The sequence below is a fragment of the Vipera berus genome (genome assembly GCF_964194415.1).
Source record: "Vipera berus genome assembly, chromosome: 1".
Lineage (NCBI taxonomy): Eukaryota > Metazoa > Chordata > Lepidosauria > Squamata > Viperidae > Vipera > Vipera berus.
Genome location: NC_138202.1, coordinates 43,306,786 through 43,327,049, shown reverse-complemented (window position 1 = coordinate 43,327,049; position 20,264 = coordinate 43,306,786). Strand labels below are relative to the sequence as shown.

At 42.8% G+C, this 20,264-nt stretch overlaps 2 protein-coding genes across 2 annotated transcripts in view; one reads left to right on the top strand and one right to left on the bottom strand.

Moving 5' to 3' along the window:
- Window positions 1-1,195, bottom strand: part of RPS6KA5 (ribosomal protein S6 kinase A5) — a 43,926-nt gene extending 42,731 nt beyond the window's left edge. Inside the window, exon 1 of the mRNA XM_081331264.1 lies at window positions 852-1,195. Coding sequence (XP_081187390.1) covers window positions 852-927 — 76 coding nt within the window. The 5' untranslated portion in view covers window positions 928-1,195. The remainder of the gene's footprint in view (window positions 1-851) is intronic.
- A 498-nt stretch (window positions 1,196-1,693) lies between these two features.
- DGLUCY (D-glutamate cyclase) overlaps window positions 1,694-20,264 on the top strand; it is a 36,023-nt gene continuing 17,452 nt past the window's right edge. The window contains exons 1-5 of the mRNA XM_081331306.1: window positions 1,694-1,702; window positions 12,965-13,076; window positions 16,993-17,146; window positions 17,932-18,130; window positions 19,737-19,887. Coding sequence (XP_081187432.1) covers window positions 12,974-13,076; window positions 16,993-17,146; window positions 17,932-18,130; window positions 19,737-19,887 — 607 coding nt within the window. The 5' untranslated portion in view covers window positions 1,694-1,702; window positions 12,965-12,973. The remainder of the gene's footprint in view (window positions 1,703-12,964; window positions 13,077-16,992; window positions 17,147-17,931; window positions 18,131-19,736; window positions 19,888-20,264) is intronic.

Below are 20,264 nucleotides of genomic sequence, written 5' to 3'. Positions count from 1 at the left end.
TTCTTAGCAGTTTTCTAAATAACTTTTGTTCAGAATCCTTATAATAATATAACGGAGAGCCCGTTTTAAGTTCCCCCCCCCTCTTATTTCATCAGTCCCTTTTAGTTCAGGGGTCTTCAAACTTGGCCCTTTTATGACTTGTGGACTTCAACTCCCAGAATTCCTCAGCCAGCTTTGCTGGCTGAGGAATTCTGGGAGTTGAAGTCCACAAGTCATAAAAGGGCCAAGTTTGAAGACCCCTGCTTTAGTTACATCCATTTGGTGGGCTGGTTTCACAAGATGCCATCCGGATATTAAAGCGTTCACGTTAAGTACAACATCGAAAGAGTTATAAAGGCACGTATTTTTCTCTACTGACTCGAGTCTTTCCCAAACCTTCTTGCTCCGTTCGTTCTCCTCCGAGTCCTCTGGGCCCAGTCGCCGCCCCTTCCCTAGGCTGCCAGCCCCAACACCGCCCTCCTGGCCGGCTGCCCCACAACATCCCGCTCCCTTTACTCCCGAGGCGCTGCTTTCTTCTAGCCCAGGGGTAGGCAACCTCGGCTCTTTTATGACTCGTGGACTTCAACTCCCAGAATTCCTGAGCCAGCTATGCTGGCTCAGGAATTCTGGGAGTTGAAGTCCACGAGTCATAAAAGAGCCGAGGTTGCCGACCCCTGTTCTAGCCTTTTGTTTCTCCCTCGCCGCCGCGTCCCGTCCCGTCTACACTTTTCGACGCTGACCATCCTTCCCTTTCGGGGTGTCCCCCTTTTCTCGAGGGACTCCTCCGGCGCTTCCCGCCCCTTCGCATCTGCCCACCCTCCCTCCCCCCCCCGCAGCCTCCCCACCTCTTGAGCTTAGACGGGCAGACTCACCGTTCTTCAGCTCGTGCCTGACGGTGTGCAGCGACGGCTCCCCTTCTTCCTCAGCGCAGCCGGCGGGTCTCTCCATCTCCTCAAAGGCCCCCCCTCCCTGGAGGGCCAACCCGGGGGGGCGGGGGCGAATGAGCAAAGGGACCCTGGGTCAGTGCCGCCCCACGCGAAGGGTGGGGGGTTTTATTCCTTAGAAACGTACTCCATGACTTGGTGGTGGTGGTGGAGGGTTCCCGTCTGTTCAAACAAACAAACAAACAAACAAACAAACAAACAAACAGATAAGGGGCGCCTACATCTGACAAGCGCGCATTTAACTGCCGCTTAGCGCGCTCAAAAGGCCCTCCCGCTCGGTCCCCACATTTCCCGAGGAGGGAGGGACTAGCGCTCCAAAGAAAAGGCGGCGGCGGGGGGGGTGGTAAAAGAACCTGGAACAGCCAAGAAATTCAATCTGCACCCCCCATCTACTAAAGCAGGGGTAGGCAACCTCGGCTCTTTTCTGACTCATGGACTTCAACTCCCAGAATTCCTGAGCCAGCCAAGCTGGCTCAGGAATTCTGGGAGTTGAAGTCCATGAGTCATAAAAGAGCCGAGGTTGCCTACCCCTGTACTAAAGCAATGAAAGAGAGGGAGTCGAACTCAGCGTTCATTGGCCTGAGAGATTACACTCCAAGCCGGGGATTGGTCAAAAACCGTAACAAATACACCCCCCCTTCATCCCAATCATCTGCTAAGAGACACGGGTCCTCATTGGTTTAGCGTCTACACCAATCACAGGCGCTAACTACGCCCCCCCCTCTCTCACACACACACACCCCAAATCTGCATCCAATTTCGATCTTTCCTACCAGCGAGTAAGTATTTTACCTCCTGAGTGTAAAAAAAAAGCAGGTAATCGGTTGCGTGGGCACGAAGATTAGCGCGGTGAGTGAGTTAAAGTCCTTGACATTCTGACGATTGCAAGGTCCCTTGGAAATATTGCACATACTGTGATCCTTACGGTCTCCAAAAACCACCCTTTATTCACGGGCTGTAAAAAATAAAAATGAACCACATTAAAAGGAATGTTTACTGTATAGAAAATAGCTGGATCTGAGATTGGTACACGGGCTCCATTAAGGTCAATGCAGGATACTCATGAACCACTAATCAAATGCTGAAGGAATTTTGAAAGGCAAGGAAACGAGCCAGATAGAAACGACATTGCTGACGTATCTTTCGTTGATTTAGAATTTATTTCTTGAGTTCAAGTGTCTCACTACAGAATAGATCTAGGAGCTATCATTCCATCCTAAGCAAATGGTGGAGGGGGATGGAAACCCTGCTTTAGCTTAAGCAACTTGGTGGAGAGAGCAAATTTTTTCTTTGGGGGTAGGACAAGCCTCCGATTTCCGAGTTTAACTGAGACTGAGAGCACATTTCTGATAATGGATAATTAGACTTGTGATTTATTTCCCAAAGTTGCTCAGTTTGAGCAATGAACTAATAAAAGCAAGACAGAATCATGATCTATTTGCGATATTAGTTCACACACACACACACACACACACACACACACACACACACACACCACTTATGTAATGGGAAATATTCTAGTTTTTTATGTTAATTGCTAACTACTCTAGAAATAATATTCTCATAAAAGAAGAAATTAATTAATACTCATACAGAATATGAAGTTGGGAATTGATCTCTGAAAAGCCAAAGTGAGGGTAAACATGAAACAGTTCATAAGCAAACTGAGCAAGTGCAATTGAATTCAATATAAGAGTACTTCTGCTGTGTATAAGAGATATATAGAATGTATTTGAATAATAAATTCAAAACTACTTTGCACTGCACCTTATCTCATACTGAAGCTGTAGATGAAATCTGATAATTGATTTTTCAGAAGATGTTAAGTGTTTTTTCTTGCTTTTGATATCCTGTTGACTGGCAAGCTTGATCTCTGATAACTCACAGTGCACAGATGTTGGTTTTATTACAAGTAGTCCTCAACTTACAACCACAATTTGGACCAGCATTTTGGTTGCTAAGCAAAGTGAATGTTAAGTGAGTTCCTCCTGATATTCTGACCTTTTTTGCCATGGTTGTTAAGTAAATCATGGCCATTGTTAAATGAATCATATGACCATTAAGTGAATCTGGCTTCCCCTATTGACTTTCCTTGCCAAAAACCAGCTGGCAAAGTCACAAATTGGTAATCGTGACCACCAGGATGCTGCATAAATACATCTAGTTGTCAAGTACCTTGTCAAGATCATATAGGAGCCGTGACCAGGGGGGCTTTTGCCCTGGTGCGCCAGTTGCGACCCTATCTGGACCGAGATGCCCTACACACAGTCACTCATGCACTCGTGACCTCCCGTCTAGACTACTGCAACGCTCTCTACATGGGGCTGCCCTTGAGGACCACTCGGAGGTTTCAGCTGGTGCAGAATGCGGCCGCGCGAGTTGTGATGGGGGTTTCCCGATACTCCCATGTAACACCTCTACTCTGCGAGCTGCATTGGCTTCCGGTTGCCCTCCGGGTGAGATTCAAGGTGCTGGTGATGACCTATAAAGCCCTGAATGGCTTGGGTCCGGGATATCTGAGAGAACACCTGCTGCCGGCATCAACCTCCCTTCGTCCAGTGCGCTCCCACAGGGAGGGTCTTCTCAGGGTGCCACCGATAAAAGACTGTCGACGGATAACACCCAGGGGAAGGGCCTTCTCTGTGGCTGCGCCTGCCCTCTGGAACCAGCTGCCCGTGGAGCTTAGGACTGCCCCCGACCTTCGCACATTTCGCCGGGACCTGAAGACCTGGCTCTTTGAGCTCTCCGGCCCAGGCTGAGAATTTTTAACTGGGGTTTTTAATTTTAGGGATGATTTAATCTTTTTAAATTTGTTTTTAACTTTTGTACTGGTTGTTTTAAATACCCTGTAAACCGCCCTGAGTCCTTCGGGAAAGGGCGGTATATAAATTTAATAAAATAAAATTTAATAAAATAAGTACCCAAATTTTGATCATGTGACCATAGGGATGCTACAACAGTCATAATTACAAGAACTACTCATAAGTCACTTTTTTCATTGCCATTATAACTTTGGTCACTAAATTAATGGTATGCAAGTCAAGGACTATCTGACTCTAGAGGCTATTTTGTACAGTTACTTTACTATTGTTATTATATTATGCAGGTTGTTCTTAACTTACAATCCTGGGTAATCCTAGTTACTATCATAAACCTGAAATGCACAGGTTAGGTGACGAGCACTATGATCCAACCATTCCCAGTTGGCTCCCTCCCAGCCTAGTGCCTCAGTAAGGTAAGAAACTGTTGTTCTTCAACTCCTCCAACCCACCTGTTTTTACCCATCCCTGCACTTTGGGCCACCCTACACAGGGGCATTCCTTGTGGTAACTGCAGCCCAGAGCCTTCAGCAGTCTCAGCTGACTGCCACTGCCCCCAGGCCTCTACTTGTAGCTAGCAACATTTACTGACGAGTGACTCCGCAGGCACTTCACCACAGCCAGCCACCAAGCTCAATGCCCCAGCTATCTACCATCTTCCAATGTGTAGTTGCTGGCAAGCCGAGCAACTTTACTATCTTCCTCTCACTGCTGACAAGGCACATCCAGGCTGCTTTTACAATGCAGCTGTTCGCCAGGCCAAGCCTTATTCCTGAGACCAATTGCCCCATTCTCCAAATCAAACACACCATTCTCCAAATAGGCCACCCTGTTCTCACAGTGCTTCAGAAAGCTTTCGGAAAGCTTCTGAGGTCTTCTGAAACATTGTGAAAACAGGACAGCTGACCTTCTCCAAATAGCTTAACCTGTTCTCACAATGCTTAACCTGATCTCAGACGCTTTCTAAAGGGTTTCAGAAGCATCATGAGAATGTGGTATACAATTTGGAGAACAGTGTGAGCAGACCTGGGAAGAAGGCCTGGCATAGCCAGAAGTTGCTTTGCATAAGGTCAGGCTGGCATTACCTCAGCAGCAATGGAAGAAAGTTGGCAAAGGTCAACTGGACAAGGTAGGGCTGTGGAGCACGGGGCAGTGGCAACTGGGGCTTGTGCTGTGGAGTTGGGGCAGATGGCCACAATGTGGTGCTGAGACAGAAGTAGAGGCCTGGAGGCTGTGGTAGCTGTGTGAAACTTCTGAAAACTCCAGAACTCGTATTTCAGTCCCAGCTCCACTGTTGCCACCCAAGAGTGCCTCTGTGCATAGCCAAAAGGACATTGATGGCATAAAGCCACAGCATCCTGAGAAGCACTAACAGCTTCATTGTTTTTATGCATAATATGATGCCCCACAAATATTAGCCATTGATACAAACATGAGTACCATCTCAGCTCCTAAAATACACCTATGTTTATATTTTAGTTTCCTTGCTTCTAGTGATAGAGCATTAGGATAGAAAAATCAAGTTAATTAATGAGCAGAGAACATTTAGTATTCCACAAATGAGTTTGTCACTAGTGTAGTGACAGATTTTATTTTCCTGGGCTCCAAGATCACTGCAGATGGGGACTGTAGCCAAGAAATTAAAAGACGCTTGCTCCTGGGGAGGAAAGCCATGGCAAATCTAGACAGCACACTAAAAAGCATAGACATCACCCTGTCAACAAAAGTGCGTATAGTCAAGGCTATGGTCTTCCCAGTTGCAATGTATGGCAGTGAAAGCTGGACCATAAGAAAGGCTGAACGACAAAGAATTGAAGCCTTTGAACTCTGGTGCTGGAGAAGACTCCTGCGAGTCCCTTGGACTGCAAGGCGATCAAACCGGTCAGTCCTAGAGGAGATCAACCCTGACTGCTCTTTAGAAGGCCAGATCCTGAAGCTAAAACTCAAATACTTTGGCCATCTAATGAGAAGGAAGGACTCACTGGAGAAGAGCCTAATGCTGGGAAAGATTGAGGGCAATAGAAGAAGGGGACGACAGAGAATGAGGTGGCTGGATGGAGTCACTGAAGCAGTAGGCGTGAGCTTGAATGGACTCCGGAGGATGGTGGAGGACAGGAAGGCCTGGAGGAACGTTGTCCATAGGGTCGCGATGGGTCGGACACGACTTCGCAACTAACAACAACAACAAATGAGTTTGTGTTGTTGTTATTGTCTCAGCAGGACATAAAGGTTTTAAACCTTTTAGGAAAATAATTTTGGTTTATTAGGTAAATTAGTAAAAATACAAAGTATACTTAAACTGATGTGCAAAAAAACCCCTTCCAAAACCAAAATCAAAACTTCAGTGATTTCTCTTCATAGCACATAGTACAAATCCATTTTGGAGCATCCCATAAGACCTCCCAAAGACAGAGATAGAGATGGAAGTACTACAACATGACCGCTGAATTAAACCTATATATTAACATATTTCAGAGTAAAAGCAGCCTAGGTACATAGACAGATAGGTTGAACGTGCTTTAAAATTAATTGAAAGAAGTATTTTGGAGCTTGCATGTAGACAGCAGATCTGCTGTTCATTAAAGCAACCCCACCCTCTTTTTAAAAACACATGAACATGGAAAAAATGGCTACTGCAAATAGTCATTTCAAGTCAGAACAGTCAATGGAATCTGTAACTTAAAAGTGATTATTTTGTGAACTATAGTCTGAAAAGTCTGAATGTCTGACATTCTTTAAGGTATTGGAAGAATGCTGTCATATCCCTCCTAAGGTTAAAATCTAAAAGTATACAGCTTCTTCAAATCTTGCATCATTGGACTTAGTTTCTTAGTTAATATCCTGTTAACAGTCTAATTGCTCTTGTCTGAACTGGTCTAGTTTCTCTGAATCTCTTTTAAAGTGTAATGTCCAGAATAGAACACAAAACTTAAAATAGGTCAAAGCAGAATAAATTATTATTTCCTGTGATTTGGAAATTTTACTTCTCTTGCTGCAGCCTATAATTCATTTATAGTACTATTTTGCAACCATGCCAATTGCTAGCATGTTAACATTCCAATCTACTACCACTCTATGATTTTTGCAGATAGACATAAGTTAGATAAAGAAATATATGAAATATGTATAGCTATGTTTTTGTTATTCATCCAAGTAACTCTAAAATTTCTGGTTTTTATCAAGTAGATTATATCTGCATAAGTTAGTGCCTACCACAACAGAGGTTTGAAATTTGAACCAGACTGGGGGGAAAACAAATAGAAGGAACAAGAGAAGCAGTCTGTTCTTTAACACTAATCTTTTTTTCTGTTAAAAGTTTTATTAGTTTTATAGTATACGATACAATGAAAATACAAAAGTAAATAGGGGAAAAGATGGGGAAGGGAAAAGGGAATAGAGGTGTAGACATTTTAAAGGAATACGTTCTATTTTCAAGACCATATCCAGGAGGGGATGCAAGTCAGATCATGGATTGGGGAGGGGGTAAATCCATGATATAATTCCACTTCTACAAGAGTTGCTTTTTGTGTAAGATCCCGGCTTCTTGTTGCTCTTTTAATGTAGTATTTATTAAAAGGGAAGGTCTTTTAACAATAAATGTCAGTGCAGAAATGTCTGCATTTTCACCTCACCGAGTGATGCCTCAGATTGACTCAAGGGATCAACATGTACAAATGGAAAAGAACAAGACACTTTGCCACTAATACAGAGAATCCTATGTTTACTCTCTGAACAAAGGGTAGAACTTTTTCAGTGCAAAACAACTTCAAAAAGAAAAAGAACAAGCACTCTTTGCTCCTCAGCAGATTGATCAGCCCGTTTATCTCTGTGCTCATCTGTTGGCCAGGAAAGGCAAGATTGTCTCTCAGTTCTACAGTGTTGCAAATTCACTAACATGTTAACAGGCCCATTTCTTTGGCATTCTACTTATCTGAAAATATAATTATTGTGTAGTGGGTCCGACGTAAGGAAGAGACGCCAGCCGGAGTACGTGTTCAGCTCTTTATTGGAGGGGGGTAGCGTGCTGGGGAATGAGGGTTACCTGGCCTCCTTAAATACCTAGCCAGGTAAGCGGACAGCCAATGGGGTTGGCCCTAGGTTTCCCGCCGAAACTGGGTTTCCCGCCAAAACTGTTCAGGCCAACACCCCCTGGTGGCTGTTGCTATGCAGATGCCTGCATACATAACACCCCTCCCCCTTAGAGAAGAACCACATAACAACAATAAACAATTTACAACTGCTACATAACTGTGTGTCAAATGCAAGGCAACTGTGTGGTGGTCACTTGCACACATAGTCTGCCAAGTAGGCAGGTGTCCTGTGGGGCCGGGTGGACCGTCTGGGCGTGGCTTGGCCCGGGGCTTGGACAGCCGGTTCTTGAGGCCTCTGTGCTGGGTTGAGCAGAGCTGGGTTCAGGAGGCCCTCCTCCTCTGGTTCCTGTTCTGTGTTGTTTCCGGTTGGGCTGACCTCTCCTGGGGTGTGGCTTTCCTGTTGGGCGTGTGTGGTGCACTCAGGGACCCTTCCTCTAAGCTGGTCGATGTGTCGCCGTATGTGTCTGTCCCCCTCCACCCCCACGATGTAAGAGAGGGGCCCAGTTTTCTCAACCACTGTCCCCGGAACCCATGGATGCCCTGCCCTGTAGTTCCTTGCCCAGACCAGGTCCCCCACGTTGAGAACCCTGTGTGCTGGTGATGATGGTGATGATGATGACGATGATGGTGGCGTATCCGTCTCAGCTGCTACTCGGTCCGGGTGTAAACGGTCCAGCTTGGTGATGAGACGCCGTCCCCATCGAAGTTCTGCTGGGCTCTTCCCGGTAGCAACGCATGGTGTAGTGTGTTGGGCGAGTAGGAATCTAGCCAGTCTGTGATGCTAGTCCCCGCTAATGATGCGCCGGAGTGCGTCTTTGGTCGTCCTTACCATCTGTTCAGCTTGCCCATTGGTCGATGGATGGAAGGGCGCGGAGGTGGCGTGCCTAATCCAATTCCCCTTTAAGAACGCCTGGAAATCATTAGCGGTAAACTGAGGCCCGTTATCAGACACAATTACGTCGGGGAAGCCGTGTGTGGCAAAGAGAGCTCTGAGCACCTGGATTGTCCTACCCGAGGTCATGTTGGGAACAGGGACTACCTCCAGCCACTTGGAGTGGCTGTCAACTACTACTAAGAACAGTTGGCCCTGAAATGGCCCTGCATAGTCAATGTGGATGCGGGACCCATGCGGGACCCATTTACCCCCATCTACGGGCTCTAATATTCCCTGGGCCACCAGCTTATCCAGTTCACGCTCGATTTTGTGTTTGAGCGTGAAGGGGACTCGCCGCAGCCGGACCCTAACGGGGGGAACGTTCAAGTTAAGCTTGAACGAGATGGGGGGCCCTGTGTACCTGCCCAGTGTCCCGTCGAACATGTCTCCAAACTCCTTGCAGACGGCCTCAACGGAGTCTCCCTGGAACTGGTGGATCCCGGAGACTGTGATTCCCAGGGCCTCAAACCAGTCTAGACCGACCAGGCTGGCTCTTCGGCCCTCTACCACTACAACCTCCAGGTGCTCTTCGTGACCTTTAAACCCCACCGAGACGGTAGCCTCCCCCTTTACCTTGACCGGCGAATTCTGAAAATCGGTCAGGGTTAAATTTGTAGGCCGTAATTTAATCCGCTGCTTGCTCCGGCTATTAATATATTTAAGGGTCTCGTCTGAAATGATCGACACTGCTGATCCGGAGTCAAGCTCCATGCTGCAAGGAACGCCTTGCAAGTGGATTGTTAGTCTAATTTTGGGTTTGAGCAGCCGGCGGCTACCCGTGTGGTTAATGGCCAGCCGGCTCTCAACATAGCCAATTCGCGTTTTGGTTGGGGCCCCAGTACCTTCGAACGGCGATTCCCCCAGTTGCAGCTTGTGGATCTCCTCTCGGGGGCGGCGGCTACGACAGACCGCGGCTATGTGGCCTGTTTTCTTGCAGGCCCGACACGTGGCCGCCCGGAACTTACAGAGGCCGCGCACGTGGTTCCCACCACACCCTGCGCACTTCTGAGGGTTGGCGGCGTTGCTGGGAGGCCTGGGCTTGTCTGGGCGTCTGACTCGCTGGTCGGGGGTCGACCGCTGGAGGAGGTCGATGCTCTGGTCGTCCTCAGCTGTGGCGACCTGCTGGTGGATGCTGGCTGCCTGGCTGCAGGTCCGGGTCTCCTGGACTGCTTGGACGGCCCCGCAGGCCGCTTCGTGGGCCAGGATGGCGTCCTCGGCTTCCTGGAGCGAAACCTCCTCTCTCTTGAACAGGTGCTCTTGCAGCCGCCTGTCTCGTAGGCCGCAAATCAGCCGGTCCCGTAGCTGCTCCTCCAAGTTCAAAAACTTGCAGGCGATGGCGGCTTCTCGTAGGGCGGCGAGGAATTCAGCACCGGACTCGTCGGGGCGCTGGTCCCTTTTTTCCAACTGCGACCTCGCGGCCACTTTGGAGCGCCGGGGTAGTGAAGTTGGCGTTGAGCTTGGCCACGAGGTCCCGGTACGCGACGGTGTTGATGGCCTCTGGGGCGAACAGGTTCGCGGCGATCTCCAGGAGTGCTGGTCCTCCGATGCAGAGCAGGGCTGCCGCCTTCACGCCGTCCTCCGAGATCTGATTGAACCGCATGTACAGTTCGACGTGAGCCAGGTAACGGTGGCGGGTGTCAAATTCGCGGGGTTGTCCGGCTCTTGCCATCGCAGTGTTGGTTCGGGTCTCGAGTCGCAGATGCGATGACCGCCGTGGTCCGGTCGGCTGGCAGTCGGGGGAAGAAGGAAGGCAAAATGCCTTTTCCCTTCAGCTCGTGGAGCGTTCCCCAGTGACTTCAGCTCCTTGTCGGCAGCAATCCCATCCTCGTCGCCACTATTGTGTAGTGGGTCTGACGCAAGGAAGAGACGCCAGCCGGAGTACGTGTTCAGCTCTTTATTGGAGGGGGGTAGCGTACTGGGGAATGAGGGTTACCTGGCCTCCTTAAATACCTAGCCAGGTAAGCGGACAGCCAATGGGGTTGGCCCTAGGTTTCCCGCCGAAACTGGGTTTCCCGCCAAAACCGTTCAGGCCAATGCCCCCTGGTGGCTGTTGCTATGCAGATGCCTGCATACATAACAATAATTGTCTGAGTCAAATTATGAAATCAAAAGACTTGGATTACAGAAGGACTGATCAACTGGAAATGCCCCCAAATTCAAGTTGATAGTATTGGACTGGTGATTTCAGTAAACAACTGTAGGCAAGGCTGGAAAAAAGGGATTCAATCAATGCTTCTCATGAGCATTTTGTATAGGAGAGAACATTCTACAAGATATAAGTCAAATTGAGTAATCCTAGAATCATTAATAGTAGTATCATTTCTTCTAAAAAACTGAAAACAACAGGTCCAAAATCACTGAAATGAAATAGTTTACAAGCCAGTTAAATGTACTGTGGCAACAATATCTATAAATAACCATACCCATCTTAAGAAGAAGGTGTTTTATCTGTGAAAACATATAATTTGTTTCACAAATTCAACAAATTATATACTTCTCCCTTCTGGTAACTTTAATCAGGATAGAAAATTCATTAGGTTCATACATTGAAGCTACACGTATTAAAAAGGATTATGAATTCATTGTGTAAGGCAGACATGTCAAACACAAGGCCCGGGGGCCGGATCCGGCCCGCGAAGTGGTTTGATGTGGCCCGCGAAGCCATCCTGGAAACAGTGAGGGAACGGCCCCCACTGCCTTGGCCCTGGCCCAGAGACCCTCCTGCCAGAGACCCTCAGATCTGTCCCACTCCTGCCCAGGCCCCCATAGGCACCCTTGATGTGAACGATATAGAGCTGGCCACGCCCACCCAGTAGGCCATATGCACTCTAGCCATGCCCACCCAGTAGGCCACGCCCACCCTGGCCATACCCACCCGGCCCCCTGAGGGCAACCGCAATGCTGATGCGGCCCTCAATGAAATTGAGTTTGACACCCCTGGTGTAAGGGAAAAAACCTCAGTACCGTGAGCAACAATTTTAAATAGAGTAAATATCAGTTAGTATTGAAATCAAAATTTTGATATATGTGTTTTTATGTGGAATATGCAAAAAACCAGCAAATGTTCATGCGTAGTTTTAAAACTCCACTTATAGTCAAGTTATGAAAATAACTGTCTCTTAACTTCCCTTCGCAATGTATTTTTTGTGGTTCTGAAATGTTTGCATTGTTCTGTGTCCGGTTAGGCAACATTTCCGTTACCTAATTAGTTCAAATGGTATCAGAGAAGAAGTAAATTTAATTCACCATGGAATTGGGCATCAGTAGAGTGGGTATCAGTAAAGAGAGCTTTGTAAGGTAAAGTTACCATAGTTCATTTGCTCACCTCCCTTTTTCTCTCTCAATTGATGAAAAGGACTTCAGCTGCTTCTTTAAAATAGAGGGATTTATGCTTTTCTTGTTGAACTACAGTTCCCATTCTGGCTAGAACTACTAATGATGTAATTTATTTTTCACCTAAATATATAAAATATCTGGCAAAAATGTGCAAATTCTATATACTTGTAACAAATATACAGAATAATCAATACTCAGTTGTAGTCTTGCTTTGGACAAATACCAGAAATTGTTATTCTTTTAAACATTCAAAATATGTAACCAATTATGCATTAAAGATTAACTCCTTAATTTTAAAAGAACATGAGTGAATGTTCCATGCTTTAAATCAGTGTTACTTCTTCAGGAATTATTTTCCTTAGAACTAATGACTTCAATGACATTAAAGGTAAACGTAGACATAAGATTATTGGAGCTTTTATTTTATTGTTTTATCAATAGTAGATCCTGAAGCCAGTAATTATAGAAAGCTGAAAAAATTATTAAAATTAATCTTGAACTGTTAAGGGGCAATTGTGTGAGAGAGTTATATAGAACATAATGATATAGAATATAGTTTAACTCTAAAATTAAAGGCAATAACTTTTATGCCATGCAGCTATATTTTATTAGGGTTGTGCCATGCTTCATATTTGATCTCCAAAATCTTTCATTAGATAGTGAAGCCATATTTCTTTTAGAAAATAATCTGAATATCCATGGAGTGAAAGATTGAGCCATTCACCATTTCAAAGACAAAGTTCATCGACTAAAATTATAAGAAGTTTAAAATAATGGTGGTTTAAATTTCTGTCTATAATGAATAGCTATATATAATATCTATCTATAAAACTAACATACGGTAGTTTTATCTTGTTTCAGGATGAAGAAATGGTTTGCCTGACAGGTTTGAAAGCTCTTCTTCCTTATGCTGTCAGAAATCTGATTCGATCAAATAAACTCAACATTAGAAATACCTCCGGAATGGCAGAAGGTAAATATAAAGGTAGATCAGTGAAATCCTTTTGGTGAACCCTCGATGTGCATTAAGAAATAATTTATAATATTTCCACTTATAAGTGTTTCTTAGTTTTATCAGTTTTAGTACAAAAAAGAGATGGCCTAGAAATCTATGTTGTAGACCAGGGGTGTCAAACTCAATTTCATTGAGGGCCACATCAGCATTGCGGTTGCCCTCAGGGGGCTGGGTGGGTGTGGCCTACTGGGTGGGCGTGGCCAGCTCTACATCATTCGCATCAAGGGTGCCTATGGGGGCCTGGGCAGGAGCGGGACAGATCTGAGGGTCTCTGGCAGGAGGAGGGTCTCTGGGCCAGGGCCAAGGCAGTGGGAGCCGTTCCCTCACTGTTTCCAGGATGGCTTCACGGGCTGCAAACCACTTCGCGGGCCGGATCTGGCCCCCCAGCCCTTGTGTTTGACATGTCTGTTGTAGACATTCAGGTATGAGCCAGCGGATACGTATGTGAAATGCCACAGTTTTGAATAATCTCCCCTTCCCTTGCAGCCATGAGAAAGGGCAAATGAGCATTCTATTGCATTTTAGCCAATTAGTAAATTTAATCAATTTTTAAACAAGGCAATATTTTAACTGATCTAATCACTGCAGGGAAATTCCTAGTTGAACTATGCTCAAAAGTCATTTTTATGTATAAATTTAAGACTGTATTTTTTAAATTATATTTTATTCACATCCTAGCTTTCTGGCAGAAGGGCAATCAAGCTGGCTCTGTTCAGTAGCTTATTTTTTATGTTATTTTCTTAACATCCTGTTAATTATTTATTCTCCAAACTTCAGACTAACATGAAACAGGAACATCATAGGCAGGGTTTTTTCCTGAAATGACATATAAACTGATTGAACAGAAGACTAATTAATTCATGAATTAATATACGTTAGGTTAGGTTTATTAAATTTATATGCCGCCCTTCTCCCTGAGAAATGTTCCTCCAAAAATAGTTTATTTAAATTACCAGCATTATATAGAAATTCCAGTTCAAATTATCTTGACTCTCTATTCTCTAATTCATATAAATTAGCATATTCAGTTATTACATTTACATGGCAAACTAAACCATTTTATGGTTATGCAATCCAGAGTTTAAATATTGATTAAGGAATGGTATCCTAATTACCATATGAAATTATGAGTTGTCATTATTATTCAGTGTACATTCAATCTCTTTGGGGGTTTTAAAGCATTTTTGCATAAAACTTAAAAACAGGAAATGTTAGGCAGTTTGTACTTTGCAGCTGTTGTGTAATTTTGAACTTGTGCAACTCAATGGAATGAGGGGAAGGGGGAGAGTCATCCAGGTGTAACACTAAGAACTGAAGTTTTGCACTTGGGGCAGTCTGTCTTTCCAGTGGCAGATAAAGGCAAAGCTTCTCACAGTATTTCCTCCTGTATTACCATATTTTAATTTTCAGTATAGAGTGAGGCTCTTTTTTTTATTAATGTTTATTTATTATCCTGCCTTTGTAAATACCTCAAGGTGATAAACATACCTAATATTCCTTCCTTCTCCTGTTTTCCCCACAACAACAATGCTGTGAGATGGGTTGGGCTGAAAGAGAATGACAGGTCCAAAGTCACCCAGCCAAATTTCATGCTTAAGGTGGCACTAGAACTCACCATCTCCTATTTTTAGGCCAGCATCTTAATCACTACATCAAATGCAATCTGTCTTGTCTTGTTGTTTTGTCAGCACAGGGTTTATTGTTTATCCAGCATTTCAACCTTATGTTTTACCTGTTTCTTACCACTCTCTTTTGACTTCCTATGGTGGTACCAGGGTGAATGTCTGGTGTGCAGGCTTGCCTTGATGGTGACATTTTAATATTAAGTTTTGGTTGCAAATAGACATCTTTAAAAACAAAGAAGGGCTGTTTCATGAAATCCCAAATGAATCTTTTATAGATATATAGCTTAAGCAGGTTACCCTAAGATTGGTCAGATTGGCATTGATCATGATTATTTATTTTCCAGGAGTAGGACCTCAGCATTTCATTGTATTAAAAAAAGATTATGGGACAGTTCACTACAGGAATTAATGGCTAAATCCAAACTTCCATGATCATGTTAAACTTTTGGAATTAATTATAAATGTATTTTTAGCTCCCCAAATATTTTCATACTTTATATTTAGGTACATTCAAATATTCTTTTCAAAAATGAGTTTAAATCTCTTGCTTCAAATCTGCTATATGGTAGCATCTCTCAAAGATTTTGTTCCTGTAATAGTATTGATTTTAAAAAGGTGGAAAATATTTTATTGTCCTGTGAATTTTATGAGTCTTCGGCAATATTTTAAAATCAAAACCAGGACGAGATGCTTCTTAGTACGTACAGGTAATCAGTTAATGACCGTAACTGGGAATGAATTTCCATCACTAAGCAATGCAATATAATGTGTGACATCATGTGATTGTATGACTTAGCGGCAACAATTCCAGCAGTCCCCATTGCCATTGTTAACTGAATCTACCAGTGGTTAGACAAGCACACACCCCAATCTAAGCCATTCCCAGCCCTGAGCCTCAGTAAAGTAAGAGACTGCCTCTTCTTGAACTCCTCCACCTCCCTATCCCCACCCTTGTCTTTTTGGCTGCCTGCTTATATGCCACCTATATGGATGCCACTACTGTACCAGCCAGGACCTTCTTTCACAGGCCAAATTTCTCTGTAAAATATACCACAATCTCAGGGCACAGGTAAGAGAGTGGCTGTGGCTATCCAATTAGGCTCAAGAGTTCGTGCCCACCATGGCAACCATGGACCTGATCCAAATTATAACGATCCAATCCACAATGGATGTTACACACTAGATATTAGTTTTTATGTTGGGGTAGCGACATAGTGCCCTGGGTTTGGAGGAAATTGATGTCACTCACTTGTCATGCTCAGACCATGCCCCCTTGCCCTGAAGTTCTTCATGCCAGCCCACCACTGCAAAGAGGTAGAGCCTGTTTGATTGGCTTAGCCCAGGTGGCTAATGGACTCAGTTGGGATTCATGAAAAGTTTGGGATGGAAAAATACAGTACTAAAGTGTTTACAGTGACGTTCAGTAAAATATTATTTATGTTTATTCAGATTTAATTTTCATTCTGTTATTTATTTAGTGCGTGGCATGTTATACCTGGACTAGCACTATAAGTTAACATTTCAGCTAGATTAATAGAACCCAATAAAATATAAATGTCAAAAAGATATATACATTTAAGCATTAATGTCTAGGCCGTATAACCATTGAAGTGCAGCATTGTTTAAATTAAAAAAAAATCAGATACTGGACAGTCATAATATGCTCTGCAGTTTGACATGGGACCCCACAGTCACAGTGAGCGGAGGATACTATGCCCCATTTATATAGAGATTTTCATTCTGTTAAGGTTACTCTTAGTTTAGTTATACGTAAAATTCAAAATGTTAGATTTAAAAAAGAATAGCAAATCTTGATTGTAACAAACAACCGCTACGTGGAAGCAAAACAGAATTTTTGCAGCCTGCTAAAATTCATTCTTATATCTATATACGACTCTTGATCTGTGTCACTGTTAAGGTGATACCGAATTTTATTAAATCAGAGAATTGATGATTAGGTGAAATAGAATGCTATTTAAAAATTATGCTGAGAACATAAGTGAGATAAGTTATGATTTATCTATACCTTTGTCAATTAATCTGAATGTGAGATATGTGCATAATTGGCAATATCTAAGCGAGCAACATGGGAGAAGTAATTTGGTACAAAAGATGTTCTTGCAAGTAAATACATCACTATATCAGAAATATATTTTTCACTTTTATGATTGATTACATCCAAAAAATGATAAATATTTTTATTTGAGTAAATAACATTAAATTAAATGTCTGCCTTTTTATATTTACAGGATTTGTACAGGCAAATGTTGTAATTATGCATAAATCTTTTGCTGATGACTTTGAAAAATTTTGTCAAGCAAATGATGGACCACTTCCCTTGCTGTATAGAAGTAATCCAGGGGAGTGGGAATGTCCTTTCTTGAGCAACAGTTCTGATATAAGGTATGTATAAAGTTGTCTGTGTTGGAAACTATCAAGAAATATTTTAGCGCCATTTACCATTTCTGGGCATTCAGGCTACTTTACTGCAAAAATCTCAGTATTTTCTATTATTTCAGACTTTTTAACTTTCAAAAGTCAATGTAGGGTTGCACAGTTTTTATCAGTATGTGAATTATAAGGGAGAGAGAGATTTAAAATAAAACTAAGTTATAATGTTTTCTCATGACTCAGGAAAGTGCAAAACAAGAGTGCAGTTTTTTGTGCAGGCAGTGTGATTCTGTTTCTCAACTGAGCTTGTCGATCAGATGGTCGGCAGTTTGGCGGGTCGAATCCCAAGTGCCGCGTAACAGAGTGAGCTCCTGTTACTTGTCCCAGCTTCTGCCAACCTAGCAGTTCGAAAGCATGTAAAAATACAAATAGAAAAATAGGGACCACTACGGTGGGAAGGTAACAGCGTTCCGTGCGCTTTTGGCGTCTAGTCATGCCGGCCACATGACCACGGAGACATCCTCGGACAAGCGCTGGCTCTTCAGCTTTGAAACGGAGATGAGCACCGGCCCCTAGAGTTGGAAACGACTAGCATGCATGTGCGGGGGAACCTTTACCTTTTACCTTTTATACATAAGAACTCATCCTTAAACTAATCTAGTGACATGATATTTTACTTAAAAATATGTCTCATTGAGTTCAGTGACCATTTCTCTGAAAGTAAGTACCGGTAGTTATTTTGTTAAGAGTCAGAAATAAAGTACCTAGTCCAATGATGATACTAATTCATTTTGCAGAAGTGACTGCTTGCAATACAAGAAATATGAGCATGGAATATCCACAGGAATTTTGACAAATCTAAAAGAATATTCTGAACAGTTTAAAGACATGGTGACCTTTTATCTAGGCTGTAGTTTTACATTTGAAAAGGCACTCCAGAAAGCTGGCATTCCTGTAAGAAATGTGGAACAAAAATGTAATGTAAGCATGTATAAGGTAAGAATAGAAGAAAAAAATTCATAGGGAAAAAAAAAACAAGAGAGTCCTGTCTCCTTTTGGAAAAAGCACCTTTGGGGACAGTATCTTCTGGAGATTTCCCATCCAAGTATTAATCTGGCTCAAACCCCCATTAGCTTGTAGACCCAAACAACATTAGCCAAGTACTGCCACCTGCTGGGGATGTTTCTTAAAACACATAATACTATATAAATAGTCGCAGATACAATAGAAATAATAATTTGTATTAGCTCAGAAAGAATGCTTGTAGGCATTCTTAGGTTGCACATAGGCACATACAAAATTCTAATCCTCTTTCCTAGCCTCTAGTGAACAGAACAGCCAATTCTTTCACTCTTTCCATTTTTAAATATTTTTAGCTGATAACTTCAGTATTGTTTTATTCAATTACTGTCAAATACAGAATTATTTGATTTGTAATACATTAGATATCTTTTTTATTTCTCTTGGCTGGATGTGATCACTGCTTATTAAAAAAAAATAGGAAGAGAGGCTGTTTTAGTTGCAATGTGACAGAAGTATTCCCGCCCATTAACATGAACCAGGTAATTACTCCAACAATAAGATAAATAATAGTGTTTTCTTTCTATGCCTTCTAAAGTCCTGGAACCATATGGGCCTATGATGTATTGAAATTATTTACAAATATTTACAAATATACAAAGTGATTAAAACATTACTTTGGAAAATCCAGTTTTGTTTCAGAACATGTAAGTATTTGATTAATGAAGATTAATGAAGATTAATTCATCAGAGCTAGCAAATAACCATCAGAGGGCAACAGATAGATATGAAAAAATAATTCTTTGCTGCCATCTGGTGGTCATTTGGATTTTTGTAGTCACAAGCAGATAGTTTTCACTATTGGTGATATAACCCATTCTTAGGTGAAGGGAAAATTGCCTTTTTCTCTAAACATATGCAAAATATTTCTCAATATCAGCTATTAATCACAGCACAAGACAAAAAGCATTCAGTTTGCTCAGCTTCCCCTTTTATTTGATTGACAAATACTGTAGTCTGATTCCTTTCTTAATGTAAATCTTCAAAATGAATAAGCTGATCAGCATGCGATTACACGTGTTTTCATGTTGCGATTATTTTAATTACAAGGAATATCTTTACCAATAAAATCTGTATTCTCACTTCCGGTTATCGTGGGATGACAATCTTATATTTCATGCTGAACCTCAATTACTGTAATATCTGGCTATTTTTATTTAGTTGCAAAATATGTTCTTGAAACATTTATAACTTACTGCTATTCAAAATTAAAACAAATCTAATATGACATTACTAATTTATTTAATGTTTCAATGTTTAGTTGCTGTGAGGATGCAATTAAAGGGAAAGTTAGCAATAGCAATGACATGAGCTTAAATATCACACCATATGATTCATAAAGGTGATAATAAATGATATGTGGGTGAAGGCAACTGAACATGCTAGTGATTAATCTTGTGGCCTTTTGTCACCCAATTGCATTTATCTGGAGAGATATGATGCCTTCTTACCTGAAAGAAAAAGGCTTTGGAGATTTCTTCATTGTTCTTAATGCTTGGATCATTTTTTAAAACTTTACCAGACCGCTGTTCCTTGCTGTGATACCGAATGCTTTCACTGTAATCTAATAGTAACGATGAGATATATACCTAAAGATAAAATGAAGGAGTGTGTGCAAATCACTCATCCAATGAAAAAATCACATGGAGCACCAGTTCACATTGGCTCTTCTGGTCAGTGTATATTTTTTCCTGTGTTTCTATGATCTATAATACAAAGCATGCATGAGATAGAAAAATAACAGGCCTTAGGCTTGTCCAGCTTACCAATGTACAGTCTAGCTTTGTAATGACTTTATGTACAAGTAAGAGGATTTAAAAGAAGATCCTACTAGGAATGCCAGTATCCTATGCAACAGTCTCCCACCAACATCACTTACCATGCCACATCCCAGGCTCTCTCTCAGGGAATTGTCAGATGTTTTGCAACATTAAGCCTCAGCCTACCGTAATTGGGTTTTAGAATAGAATAGAGCTGGAGGTCCAGCCCACTGCTGAAGCAGAAGACCTTATAGCCTATACCAGGGGTAGGCAACCTCGGCTCTTTTATG